General features: G+C 38.2%; 1 protein-coding gene across 2 annotated transcripts; it reads right to left on the bottom strand.

The window, feature by feature from the left end:
- Window positions 1-29: 29 nt before the first annotated feature.
- On the bottom strand, window positions 30-12,933 carry rnf208 (ring finger protein 208). 2 transcript variants are annotated; one of them, XM_026274616.1, is made up of 2 exons: window positions 12,290-12,933; window positions 30-2,143 (listed from the first exon to the last, which is right to left on the bottom strand). In XM_026274616.1, the coding sequence occupies exon 2, from the start codon at window positions 1,163-1,165 to the stop codon at window positions 380-382; it is 786 nt and encodes a 261-aa protein (XP_026130401.1). In that variant the 5' UTR covers window positions 1,166-2,143; window positions 12,290-12,933; the 3' UTR covers window positions 30-379. The 2 variants fall into 2 exon arrangements, with proteins under 2 accessions (XP_026130401.1, XP_026130402.1); XM_026274617.1 differs by lacking the exon at window positions 12,290-12,933 and adding an exon at window positions 8,711-8,858.
- Between the last annotated feature and the right edge of the window lie 1,428 nt (window positions 12,934-14,361).

The raw sequence follows: 14,361 nt of genomic DNA, 5'->3' as shown, positions 1-14,361 counted from the left end.
ACAAGTGAAAGTTTAGACCAAACAAACAGTTTGACTTTTAAATTCTTTATTGGTCTTTATTATACCCAGGATAGGGGGAGATAAACTTCCCTTGGCATTCCCATGTAAAGAGATGTCAATGACGAACACATCCAAACAAGAGATCGAGGGCTATAGGGAAATCCGATCATACATAAAATACATTTACTCTGATATTTCATATTTCTGTCTTTGCACACAAGTGTCCTTTTCACTTCAAGTCTGCATAGCATCCTTTGCTATTAAATATACAGATTCATCTGTGACACTTCGGAGAAGGTGAATGTGTGTGACTCAAGGTTTTTTTAGATGGTGGAATAGATTTTGGGATGAGTTGTGCTGGTCATTCACCCTCTCCGTTCTACATGATGCCACAGGAGGAAAGAGGGTTGGCAATTTGGCAAGTGCAAGCTGACTGACAGTATTGGCGCACTGTCTGATAGCAGCTGCGGTCCCCGTCGCTGCCCCACTGCACTGTCCCCGCTGGGTCAGGTGGCAGCCGGCTGAGGATGCTGGTGTTGATGGCCAGCGCGGCTAACCCGTAGTCGGTGAAGAGCACGGTCTCACGGCGGCAAGTGGGGCAGGAGATGAACTTGTACTTAGGACAGGACTCGTATAAGATCTGCAGGCACTCCTCACACACCGAGTGCAAACAGGACAGGATGCGTGGGCGCTTGCCTGCAAAGTTGTAGGTGTGTCCACAGGTGGGGCAGTCCAGCGGTTCACACGGCATCACTGGGCCTGAGGAGGTGGAGGATGAGGAGGAAGAGGTGGAGGAAGAGCGGAGCACGTACTGGTTGACGATGACGTCGTCCATCTTGTAGTGGAACTGGTGGTAGCAGATGTCGGATGTGCTGGTCTTGCGCTGGGCAAGATAACTTGCTTCCCGCCGGAGGATGGGGGCAGGAGGAGACACTAGGGGTCTGGGTGGAACCACGGTGTTGCCGTTGACCTCCATGGACAGGTCACCACATGCTCGGTTGACGATCACCTCCCCCTCACCTCCTCCATCCCAAGCGACGCGGGGAGGTGGGGCGAAGCGAGGCTGGGTCATGGGGACTGGACACTCACAAGGGAACTTCTCTGATTGGATAATCTTGACAGTGTCCATGGGGATGGTCACAGGTTGGCGCCGCAGGCAGGACATTCACTCCTAGGCTCAGTGTTCTTGGCTAGAGGAACTTGATGTAGCGTACAGTCCTGGGAAGAATGTCTTCAGTGCACTGGGGGAGGACACTCAGCCATTGCAGGGAACGTGAGGACGGATGGGTTTGTCCATTGCTGTCTCAAAGTCCCTTCTTGGTCACGGGCTGTGTCACCCTGAGTCTTTATGTGGCACAGATGGACAACGACTTCCAGCCAGTGCACAGTATAAAAAGCCCTGAAGGACAATAGAGGACTATGTCTTGCTTCAGAGGTCACAACAAGTTGCAGTTTGTGGTTCAAGTGGTTATAAAAGTCTTGAGGCAACAACTTACACCCTGTTCACTGATATTGCACCACTGAGAGTTGTTAATTCGATATAACTGGATATTCAGTGATATTATTACATATAAATGAATTTGCTGAACACTACAAAGTGCATCACACTTAATATCAGAAGATATGTTGGCAATTGTGACATAAATACAGTAAGGACTTAAATACAGAGTACCTTGAAGAGAATCTTAGGATCTTACTAAGAAATACTGTTTAGCTTAATACTGTTGTTAACCAAATGTCCGTAGAGTTTCTCATAGATTGCCTAATGAGTTTCAGAAGGGAACTGATGCAACTAATGTCACAACCTTCTTCCTGTTTCAGGTCCCCGTTGTGGTATGACACTGCCTTGTTTTTGCTTCCCCTTGTGATTGGCTATGCTTACACTTCCCTGACCTTTGTTCTGATAAGCTTTTCAGGGAGGTGCTCATGTGGCATTGGAAAGATCTGGAAGGTGTTCTCCCAGTCCTTAAAAGATCAGAAATCCTTAAGGGTCTGCGTTGAGCTTGACAGATTGTGCGTCCACTCTTTGGTGACGTGACAGGTCCGAGAGTGTCTCAGGAGTCTTGCCAGACCTTCCTTGCTTCCAGCACTTTTCCCAAAGTGGTGCAGATATGCAGACTCATAGGTAGTGCTGTTTCTGTTCCTGGAGGGGAAAAAATAAAACAGTTCAGATGATGCTAATGCAAGGACACAGCTCAGCCTTTTCCAGGCCATTTGCCTGCACTCTTGGGAACGGTGTCTAAAAAGTGTCCTGTCATCTAGAGCTAAAAACACAGCAATGGGGAAAATCTGATGAAGAAACTTTAAGAGCTGATTTTGTGCAAAAGACTGTTATCTGCGCAACATGTCCATTCACAGCAGAAATCTGGAACCCTGCAGGATCTTTGCCAGTCTAAAAAACTGTCTTGCTCTATCTGCCAGCTGCCATCTGCGGCCCTGTGGGGCATGGGCACTGTGGAGGAAGAGGCTGAGGACCTGACCACAGAACAATCTGTACTTCTGCTATGACCCTATACATGTATTACAACACAACACATCTCAACAGAAGCCAGCAACTCTAAAATGGCTGCCAGTGCTTATTTTACTTTCATAATGTGGTATATTTCAGTGAAACAGGGTAGTCAACAAGAAAAAATTAAGACTGGACATGATTTTATTTCGCATAAATTGTTTGGAAGCTAAAAAGTGGGCGTGGCTTACCAAAATAAAGATTATGAAGAGAAACACTGTTTTTCTTTAAAATAATACATGCATAGCCTACCAATATACTGTAATATGCATGTTCTGATTTCATGTTGACTTGTTCATGTTGGTTTCATGTTGAATGAGCTCGTGGTATATTTACATTTAAGATATTTTGTAGACATTCTCATCCAGAATGATACAGCGTGAGTAGTATTGTGATATATCTGGGAATATATTGTCAACAGCTAAAAGGAAGATGTAAGCCATGATGCACAACCTCTTTTTTTCGTGACAATGTTTTCACAATGTACAATAGCATGGTTTGAGTATTGCACTGTTTTTTTTTTATATAAAAGTATTGTAGAATACTATTAAAAACACTAATCAAGTTTCAGTTTTGTATGCTATAGTATATTGACCAATAAGCATCCAGGACCAGAATCTGTTTTAGTTTTGTTTCAGTAAGTCATTTTTGGTTAGATGGGCATGTGAAATGATGTGACAGTTTTAAAACGGAGTTATCTGAGATAAAAATGTGGTTAGATGTGGTTTGTGATTGTGTGTGAGCTTTATTAACAGTGGTGAGCACACTGACATAGCTGTAATAGTTCTCTGTACGCTATGCAAGATGTGATGATAGAGAATGTACTAGAGAGAAAAAATGAGAGGGAGAGAGAGAGAAGCAGAGAAAGAGGAAGCTGACCTACATGCAGCAGAAAAAGGTAGAGAGAGAACATGGGTCCTTTTACTCCACATCCACACTGTGCTTGTGATCTTATGTGATAAAATAGAACGCTTCCATTATAATTAACAAAGCTGCTTACACTGCAGACGCGTGACAGCACTTTAATGAATATCACAGGAGCATCTAGTTTTGTCGCATCACAGTGCTCTGCTCGCTTGCAGAGTCGAAGAGGAATGGTACATTCATGTTGGAATTACCATAATTACCAGATTCTGGTTAGTAGAAACAGTCTTTGGACTTGTAATTACACATTGGAAACTCTGAAATTAATGAAAGCCTGCGGTGAGATTATATAAAAACTAATGGTAGTGACATCAACACAGATAATAAAACAAAGTAGTCCATATAGAGTATGCATTATTTTCCAAGCCTTCTGAAGCTAGACCTATATGAGAGCACTGTTAAAGGAACAAAACAAATTTAAGTAATAATAACCTGAAAATTGATCCCTGCTTTGTATCTTACATGTTTGGAAAGACATGAGAGTGAGTAATGACATAATTACAATTTTAATTTTTTTGGATGACTAATTCAAGGCAGTTACCTAGCTGCTGCTATACATTTACCATGTTATTTTCATACAGTACACACTTACTCACACTGTTGGTGACAACCACATGTACTTATCGAGTCTTACTGTCTGTATGAACAAGAGGCCATATCTATTCTCACACTAGTCATAGATATCGACTGTAACAGTGAGGGACTAAAGTAAATATCAAAGATGGCGACTTCAACAACATGGGAAATTCTTATGACAGTTGATGTTCAGTTGATGGTGCATTCACCTGACAGCAGCTTTATAGCCGAGTGGAGAGTGAAGCATTTCAGTCTGACAGAAGAGGTTTGCAGAAAACGCAGGTGCATGTAAGTTCGGTTGTCACTCCCAAAAATGAACTGTGAGTGTGAACTTAACTGTATTAATCACATGAATACAGATCCAACAACCATATTCTGTTGCTGCATTAACTTGACCATAATGGGCTTTATTTTTTCTTCAATGTTTTTTATGACAATAGAGGAATTAGTATAATGTCCAGTATTTTGTTTTCAAGTCTAAGTGGATAAATTGGACTTTAATTTACAATTATTCTCACGGTTGTCTACCTCAAACGCTGCAGAAGTAGAGCTGCTAAAATCATCTAAGACTCCATCCAACCCAGTAACCATCTTTTCACTTTGCTGCCATCTGGTAAGCGCTTCCGTAGCCTGATGGCAAAAACCGAGAGTTTCAGGAGGAGTTTCTTCCCCCAGGCCATCATGCTCCTAAACTCAAAACCAGCCTCTTAACATCCCCATGCCTCCACTTAATGTTCACTTTATCAGCAAGATATTCATCATTCACTACCTCACATAGACACACTGACAGTGTCACCCTGTTTGCACATTTGCCTCTTGTACATTCCTGTGTATCTTAATATTTACAATTACAGTATAATGCACATATGCACATTGTACATCCCTGTATATCTTAATATTTAAGACTACAGTTTACATTCATGCACATTATTTTGCGTTCTATATTTAATTCTACAATATACATCTTTTTTATATTTTATTCTTATATTTTTATTGTTTACTTTTATTTCATTCTTACATAGCTATATTTATGTAAATTTTCATCTGTGTTGTTTTCTTTAATAATTGCACTGTCCATGGAGCGGACCTGACTCACCTTTCACTGCTGGTTATATATGCTAAATATAATTTTGTATGTGACGAATGAGAATCTTGAATCATATGTCAATGGACAATGTTGGCATTGCAGATATATCTGAGAACATATACAATGTATTTACCTTAAGAATGTATTTCAGCGGTCAAGAAATAAGTCATTTACCACAGGAATCAAACGCGGCTATGATTCACGCATGGCGTGAATGCGCCGTAAGCTAGATTGTCTATTTATGGCATCTCTCCACTATCTGTGTTCTTCTTTCCTCCTCCCCCATTCATCCATTTCTGAAGATTCACACTGTTCTCCACCCACAGCCGTGGACCTTCACTCACACACACTCTGGAACATGTGCAGGCGAGCGCATGAAAACACGCTTGTTTTGAACCAGCTCCTTGACGTTGTTGTGACCGTTCTGACCTAATAATTAGTCATCATAACCTCTCTTTATTCTATTTCCCAGCTCTCTCATTGGTTTAGTTGCTTGCAATGATTTAATTAGGATGCGAACACAGGATGTGTCATCAAACCGTCCTCCATTTTCTGGAGGTCACAGAAGCACTGATCAGCCAGTAACTGTCAGTCACATTCATTCGAGTTGCCACGGCACCGCAGAGCTGCGAGGCAGAGCCAAAAATAACCACGCGCTCTTACTGGTTCACACACACACACACACACACACACACACACAAAGGTGTGAATAGGCTTTCTGACATCAGCGTAGTCAGCTGGTGCATGGGCGTTGGAAACCGTGAGATTTGATGAGTGAAATGATTCTCAAGCCTTCAGACATTTCTATTTAGAGATTATCAGTTATACGGGGGAAAATTATATATATATCTCTCATATGTCTCATATATCATATGTCTCATATGTCTCTTATGAGTCTTTAATGCTCATCAAGGTTATATTTATTTGATCGAAAAGCAGTAATATTGTGTAATATTATTACACTTTTATTAATAATATTGGTTTCCTATTTTAATATAGTTTAAAATATTATACTTTAAAAGTTTTCACACGCCATTACTCTAGACTTCAATGTTACAAGCTCCTTCAGTTATAAAATGCTGATTTGTTATCAATGTTGATATTTTTGTGCTGCTTAATTATAATATAGATTTTTTTTTTTTTGAGGAATAAAACGTTCAAAATAACAGCACATTCAAAATAGAAATATTTTCTCAATTTACTATTACTTTTTATTTAACACATCTTTGCTGAATAAATGTATTAATAGAAAAAAAAGAAAAGAAAGAAAGAAAATATTTACTGACCCCAAACTTTAAATTGTAGTTTATATTGTAACGCATAATTCCTATTTTGTATAAACACTGTTCTTTTAAAATTCTTCAGAAAATTCAGCTTTGCTTCTCAGGAATAAATTATATTTTAAAATAGATTGAAATAGATTTTAAAATGCAATAATATTTCACAAAAATACTTTATTCTGTATTTTTTGATAAAATAAATGCAGCCTTGATGAGCAAAAGAGTCTTCTTTAAAAACATTAACTTACTCTGATCCCAAACTTTTGATATATATATATATCGCATTAAAAATCGCATTAAAAATATTTCAGAAATTATTACATCAGACATTAAATAAACACGTCAACATTAGCATTAAAAAATATCTTGTAACTGTGACACAAGTGTAGTGCTCTCCAGTCTACATATGTTCTTTTTGCACTGTGTATCGATTAATCTGTTTGTTTGTTGGTCTCTCATTGCACACAGGATTTCATATTTGATAAGTCAAGCTCCTCCGTTATGTAAGAAGCTCATGAGAGAGACAGACAGCAGATAACATACTAAAGCAGGCCAACAGTCTGCTGCCCTGTACAGCACTGCTGCGCTTAATGAAATCATGTGTGTTCGATCCTGTCAGCACAAAACATGATGAAGAGAGCCAGAGAGGAGGAGGTAGAAACAGCAAATAACTGAGATCAGCTGGGCTGAGATTTCCAGAAGCATGGTAAGCCGGTCTCTATGATCTCTATGGCCCCTATCATCAAAAATTTTCTCAGAAATGTAGCATTGCATCACTTGCTCAGCAATGGATGATCTGCAGTGAATGGGTGCCGTCAGAATGAGAGCTGATAAAATATCACAATAATCCACACCACTCCAGATCATAAATTAAAGTCTAGTGAAATGAAAATGTTTTTGTAAGAAAAGAGAAATAAATCCTCATTTAAAACAATGCTTCTGGCTAAAATACGAGTCCTCTATCCATAATGTTTCTTTCTACAGCGAAAAAGTTATCTTGTCTAAATAAGGAGAGAAATGTACATACTAACATCTTCTGTGACATTTTTTGGTTGCTTATTTTGTATTCCTGCGGTATCTCACTATAGATGATTGAAATCTCATTGCTATTCCACATATATATATAATGTGTAGTCAATATTACTCAGTAATAATTAAAATGCTCCATATAATAACTTTTTTTTAACACTTAATACAAGAATATGTGTTCATAAGACAGGCTCAGTTACTGAATGCATTGAGTCAATAACATTCTTAAGTTCATTCAGAACCTTATCACATTGTCAAGACATCACATTCCAGCACATTCTGGCACCACCATGACATCAAAACACATTCATATAACTGCCCTTCCCTTATTTTTCCAAGGATATAATATTTATTCTTGTATTGTAGTTTAATATGCAGAAACAAAGAATGAATTTTGGGGTGTAATACCTCAAACCCGTAATTCATCCGTTCATCTTTGGAACACAGTTTAAGATATTTTAGATTTAGTCCGAGAGCTCTCAGTCCCTCCATTGAAGCTGTGTGTACGGTATACTGTCCATGTCCAGAAAGGTAAGAAAAACATCATCAAAGTAGTCCATGTGACATCAGAGGGTCAGTTAGAATTTTTTTAAGCATCGAAAACACATTTTGGTCCAAAATAACAAAAATTACGACTTTATTCAGCATTGTCTTCTCTTCCGGATCTGTTGTGAGTGCATTCACAAGAAGACAATGCTGATTAAAGTCGTAATTTTTGTTATTTTTGGACCAAAATTTATTTTCGGTTCGGTACAGGGTGAGGGTGAGTCATTAATGACATAATTTTGGGTGAACTAACCCTTTAATGTCTAAAATGAACATCAGTGAACAGGGATCATTTGGGCTGCTGCATAGTATAAAAAATTATAGCCAATTTAAGCATTGTTTTACTGAACTAGCATTGGGTTCTTTCTGGGAAACAATATGACTGCTTTCCACGATCCAATCAAATCCTGATGGATAAAATTGAGTCATGCCATCATTTTTTTCTCTCTCACAAAAAAAAAAAAAGTTATATTACAGAAGTGAAAATCACTTTAAAACGCTGAAAATCATCCATCTGAACAGAGTGTGATATAAAACACAGAAAGCATGTAAACAGATGGATGCACAGTCATCAAAATATCTAGAACATTCCTGTGCTCATATCCCTCTCACTCCCACTAATACACACACACACACACACACACACACACACAATGAACAACAAAAATACACACAGGTACCACCCAGCACATTCCACAAGCACATCTCTCCCCACCACCCGTCTCTGTCTCTGTCTCTCTCTCTCTGGATGCATTTCACCTGTGCGTGCGGTGAGACTGTCAGCAAGAGGGGCAGCATGTCCTGTGCCAGCGATGCTATCAGCTGTTGACCTCTGTCACACAAAGCCTGTCCTGAGCCCTGCCCTTACGACTGCAGGAAGTCTCACACATGGGGATCTCATTCAGGTTTTTACATGAAGTGTATGTACTGTAATATCAACAGTAAACAAAGAATAAAAACTAAAAGTCTTAAACAGTTTTTTTTTTTCAAATAATGAAATATTTTCATTTTTTAATGTTTATTTATACATTAAATATTATCCAGTATCCCCACAGATTTTACTATATAGCAAATATGGCAACAATATAAAATTAACAAATATAAACACTATGACTGTTGATTACATTGGGGCAAGATGTAAACAATATTAACGCCCAGCTCTAATCTGCTAAATTCGAGGCATGAAAACATTAAGCTATTATAAACATTAACATTATGATTTTCTCTAAATCTGCTTTGAAAGCACTAATCATATAAATGATAAAGTCATGTGCATTCTTATTATCATCAAACCTGAACAAATATAGAATGCAGGTGAAACAAATGCAACGAGATATATTTTTTATGTCATTTATGGATTTGAGAGAGGATAATTATGATAATTATGTTAAATATTTCCACATCATGTAGTTGAATAGAACTGTGCTTTTTACTGAAAGTTTGTTACAGATCATGTCGGCTAGAAAAATTTCGTATCAGTATTTAGTGATTTAAAAACTTAAATCTAAATGGAATTGTTATCAATAATTTGATTTAAATATGTAAAGTTGATTCACCCTATTTTCTAAATGCATGTTATTGATTTTATTGTCATTTATTTATTTTAGATTTCTCATGTTATAACTTATTCATCATATGCTGAATTTCCTCAATCATTTCATCCTAATAAACCTGTGCTCTTTTCTTGAGATCTGCCTCCAGCCAATCAGCAGCTGATAGATCAGATGACTCCACCCTACATTTTTCTATAATCAGTTGTGATTCATAATGCAGAAGAAAAGACCTATTGCTACAACTGAAATGATTTAATAAAACACCATTTTATGGAAATTTGCAATATTATGTGTTCGTGTATTTATTTTACAATTGCACTAAGATATACCAAGCAAATAGCGAAGAGACCATTGTTTTCTAAATCCACCAATGGCATCTCAGGAACCACCAGCATGCTAATCTGAGAGCTGAAAGAAACGTAATATAACATTTTTAGTTTATTAATCTACAAAATATTTCTCTGGTCCTAATCATTAAATGTATCACTATAATACTTGACCTGTGTTTTTAATCATAATGGTTTACTGAAACCATTTCCTTCACACATTAGTTAGGTTTTTATTTATCTGTTTTCTAAGAAATAAGATTACTGGCAATGATGATTAGATTCTATGAATATGTGCTTATCTGCTGTAATGATTTATGAATCTTGTCTGATCGTGAAGTGTTGGTTATTTACCTGTTTGAAAACCTATGAATGCTTGGATTTACTTCATTCATGCAGCAATTTATTTGAAAAGTTTACCATTTTAGATGCTGTCGACTTTGTACAGATGAAAATGCAGATGTGTTAGAACCACAGTTTACTAACTAATATTAATGAGATCACGATTGGCATTTAAAGGAGGCTTTTAGCTGTATTATAAACCTACAAGAACAAGCACAATTCTGTGATGAATCGTGCAAAAATCAGCTCAAGATGGAGCAGATGAAGTCTTGAGAATGTTCTGGAAGATAAAATGAAGGATGGATATCATAGTCTTGCACTTGTGTGTTTCTTTGTGTTAGAAATGGCAGTTGTGTGTGTGCCGATCTGCTGAAGAGAATGCAGGTCATGCTTGTTTTAGTGAGGAGGAAGCAGTGTTTAATAATTCAGTGGCTGTCATTCAGAGCAGGCGTCAGCCATTTTACCCACAGTTTATTTACGAGAGAGACGGTTTGTTCCCTTAGCCTCTGTTAACGTAGATCACCTAGTCCTTTCCACAAGACATATCGCAAAGATCATTACTGACACTTTTAGAAACTGGCCGATTGCGAGAAAACAACACAACCAATTAGCTTAGAAAGGTTAGCATTAGCAGAGTGACATAAACAAGCTATTAATTATCACAAAACGCTTGCTAATCATTGAACTGAACTTATTTTACCACTACAAACATGGATTTTTTACACAACTACGCAAAATAATCAATGAACCAACGATCCCTTGTCAAAACATTGTAAAGGAATGTTAATATCTGCATTTAATGCTATTTTCTATCCTAAAGTAATGCTAGGATTTCTGTCATATTTTGGAAGCAATCTTAAATGGGATGAAAATAAGAAAGAGTAATGTAACGAGCTGATAGACTGGAACTGTTTCTTGAGGAATTGCTTATAGCAATTTCAGCTTAAAAATTAATGAAGTGCAACTGGAATTTATATCATAATTTGCTTATTCAAAAATTATATCATATTATCTCAAACAAGCATCGTCTAGCATTTGATTTTAAGGGGGTTTTGAAGAATTCATTCACACCAAGCCTAACAATAACATTTATCAGTACACAGTCATTTTGGGCTGATGTTGGCATGACCTCAGGTGCACAGACACATATTGATGGAAAGTATTGATTGCTGAATCTCCATTGTGACAGGAGGCTGAATCTACAGTACAGGAAGCAAACAGGGACTTCTGGGTGTTTGGTCAAGGTTTTCGGCACTTATTAGTATTCTGAGAGTGTGTTAGCAGTTTTTAGTGCAGTGTCGTGGGAGGGGTGCGCCAGCAGCGGCGGTTATGCAATCAGAGCGGCATACGCAGCACACTGACTGCAGCGCTAGTGCATGCAACACACACACACACTCGCAAGCACAGGTCCTTCTCTGTCTTCTCTGACCACACATGTGGGTTAGTATGTGTGTCGGTGTGTAGTAGTCCCATGTGATCAGATGCCCACTCAGATAATGTGAGTCATTGATGGAATCTGTGTTTGTGTGCACATGCAATCATCAACTGCAACCTGGCCGATTCCACAACATGGTGAACACAGCCACACAAGAACAGAAATGCAAGTCTTGCGTGATGATGTGGGACCCAGAAATGCAAACATATGACCCACATGCAAATATATGCTTGCTTATATAAATGTAAAAAAAAACATTTATTATATATGTTTGATATATCTTATATATACATGTATATCATTAATAAAACACCATAATATTATATAATCGAAATATTTATTTATAATTTATGTGCTGTATAAATATTTTAGACTATATATTTATCTAATCTATACATCACACATTTAAAAGTAATATATGTTTTTTAAATTAATTATTAATAATATTTTTTAATTATTATAACAACAAATAACACATTTTCTGATTTTTTTGTTCGATTAGGTAAAGGAATCTTTTGAATGAAATTAGATTAAGGAAAAACATTCTCATTTTGCATGAACATAAACAATACATTTAATTTAAATACAAATACATTTAAGATAAGATGCACATGCAAAGATAAACTCAAATGAGCATAACGACCATAAAACACTAACAATACAGCCTTTTAGGCATCCTTACCTGTATTTAGTGGCGAGTCTCTAGATTTGGATGAGTGGTGTTGTTAATTCATGAGATCTTGCTATCTTTCTCATATGCGGACACAAAGTTCCTGTGATTCTGCTGCTGTCTCAGGCTAACCTCAGGCTAACTCGTCCCTCCGAGCGCTGCCCATCACAGCAGATGCTCCTGTTGCATGCGAGAGGATGGAGGAAAGACTTCCCTGCCTGTCTCCGAGGATGGATGGAAGGGTGGAGGATGGGAAAGATGGAGGACGAGATGTCAGATGCGTCATTAAGCACCGTTCTGTTCTTCTTCTTTTCCACGATGGGCTCTTTTGGTCCAGTGTTGGTCTTGGTCAGTCACTCACTCATTCATTCAGTCACCCAGTTATTTATGTAAGAGGATTCTTGGATCCACACTCTGTCCGTCCTCTTCTTACTGGGAATTCACAATCGTTTGCTATTTCTTTGCAATATTTCAATGAGACCATTTCTCATTTCCTTTCTTCCCCCCCTCTCTCTCTCTGTCAATGAGAGCAAACACTCATACACACCCGCACACACACTCTCTGACTCACGAATGCATGTTCTGCCTCTGTTTCTGTGAGTATCTTGACTCTTCCTCCTTGCAGACTCTCTTTCTCTCTCTCTTTACCTCTCTCTGCTGCAGTGCCTCTGCAGGCTGGATCACGTTTTCAGTAGGAAAAAAAATCTAGCCAATCAGAGCCCCCAACTCATCCCCCCTCCCATTGCAAGCTCTCTCAGTCTCCATCCATCTCTTTGTTTTACTCTGCCTCTCTGCCTCAAACAGCGTACAGATGCAAGCACACGCACGTGTGTTTTGTGTGGTTTGTCATTGTATTCATTCTGGATCATTCTCACGCATTGAGCCCACGGTCCACAGAGACATTATAAACAACCAGGTGAAAGATGCAGTACAAACACATACAATAGAAATTATGATGCTGAAAGGATGACAATTAGCTTGTGATGTTGTATAAAAAATGGTGTGCAAAACAGCTGTAAGATGTTCAAGGATAGTAGGTTTACGGTAGTGCATTATTTATCAGCATGGAGGATGCTGGGATGTGGGGATTGTGTTATATAACAGACCGAGATTTTCATTAGTTTTTAGCTTTGCACATGTCCTTGTGCTGTCCTACACATAATCCACAGCTCTTAGAGGGAAATTGTGTATTTATGTGCAAACGCAAACAAAGTCAACAAGAATTTGTATTCTATGGAACGTGAGTGCAGAACATGCCACATTTATGTTGTAAGCAGTTTGCCCTATAGCAAGCTAGTTCTAAGGATGTTCTAGATCAAAATAGTCCCACCCTGAAGTATCTATGACATTCTGGACACAAGATATGACTTTGGTCATTCAGTGTAAGTCTGTGGTATTTTTCCCGCCTTTTTAGCACAAACAAGGAGAAGCTTGTGAATACTGTCCTTGAAAAAGCCACACATTTTGAAGTTTCATTCATATCTGATTAATTTTACACTGAAGCGTGTAGTTTAAGGACATGTGTATGGTTTCATAGAATAAAAACACCCTCTAGCTGTTTCTGGCAGTTGTGTGTGTAGAAGCTCAAGCTAACCTTGCTCCCCCTGCAGTACGACACATAAAGTAGTCATGCAGTCCAGTGTTTTTCTTCAGCCAATTCAACAAACACACACACACGCCATTCACAAAGCATTTAATACGCACAAAGTATGTACAAGGAATATTGTCTGACATGAGATTTTTTTGGCTACTTTATTTAGAGTACAACTAGCATCATTAACAGGATGCAGCTAGCTTTATCACAAATGCTTTTCATTTGTCAGTTTGAGGGAAAATGTATTTAACCACTATTAACCCCTCAATGTGTGGGAAGATTTGCATAATGTTACCCAAATGTTCACGCAAAGAAAGAAAGTGTAACTTCTCGCTGTTGCCGCTGGTACCATTTCATATAGACGCTGTGTGTCTCGTTGTGAAAGCGAAACTACTTTGTTTGGTCTTCCAAAAGAGGACACAACTAGAGTGGTTAAGTTGTATTTACAACACTGTGCCAGAACAGTTCAACCTAAATATTCAGATGTATG

This window comes from Carassius auratus, chromosome 10, assembly GCF_003368295.1.
Source record: "Carassius auratus strain Wakin chromosome 10, ASM336829v1, whole genome shotgun sequence".
NCBI lineage: Eukaryota > Metazoa > Chordata > Actinopteri > Cypriniformes > Cyprinidae > Carassius > Carassius auratus.
This window is presented reverse-complemented; position numbering and strand designations above follow the sequence as displayed.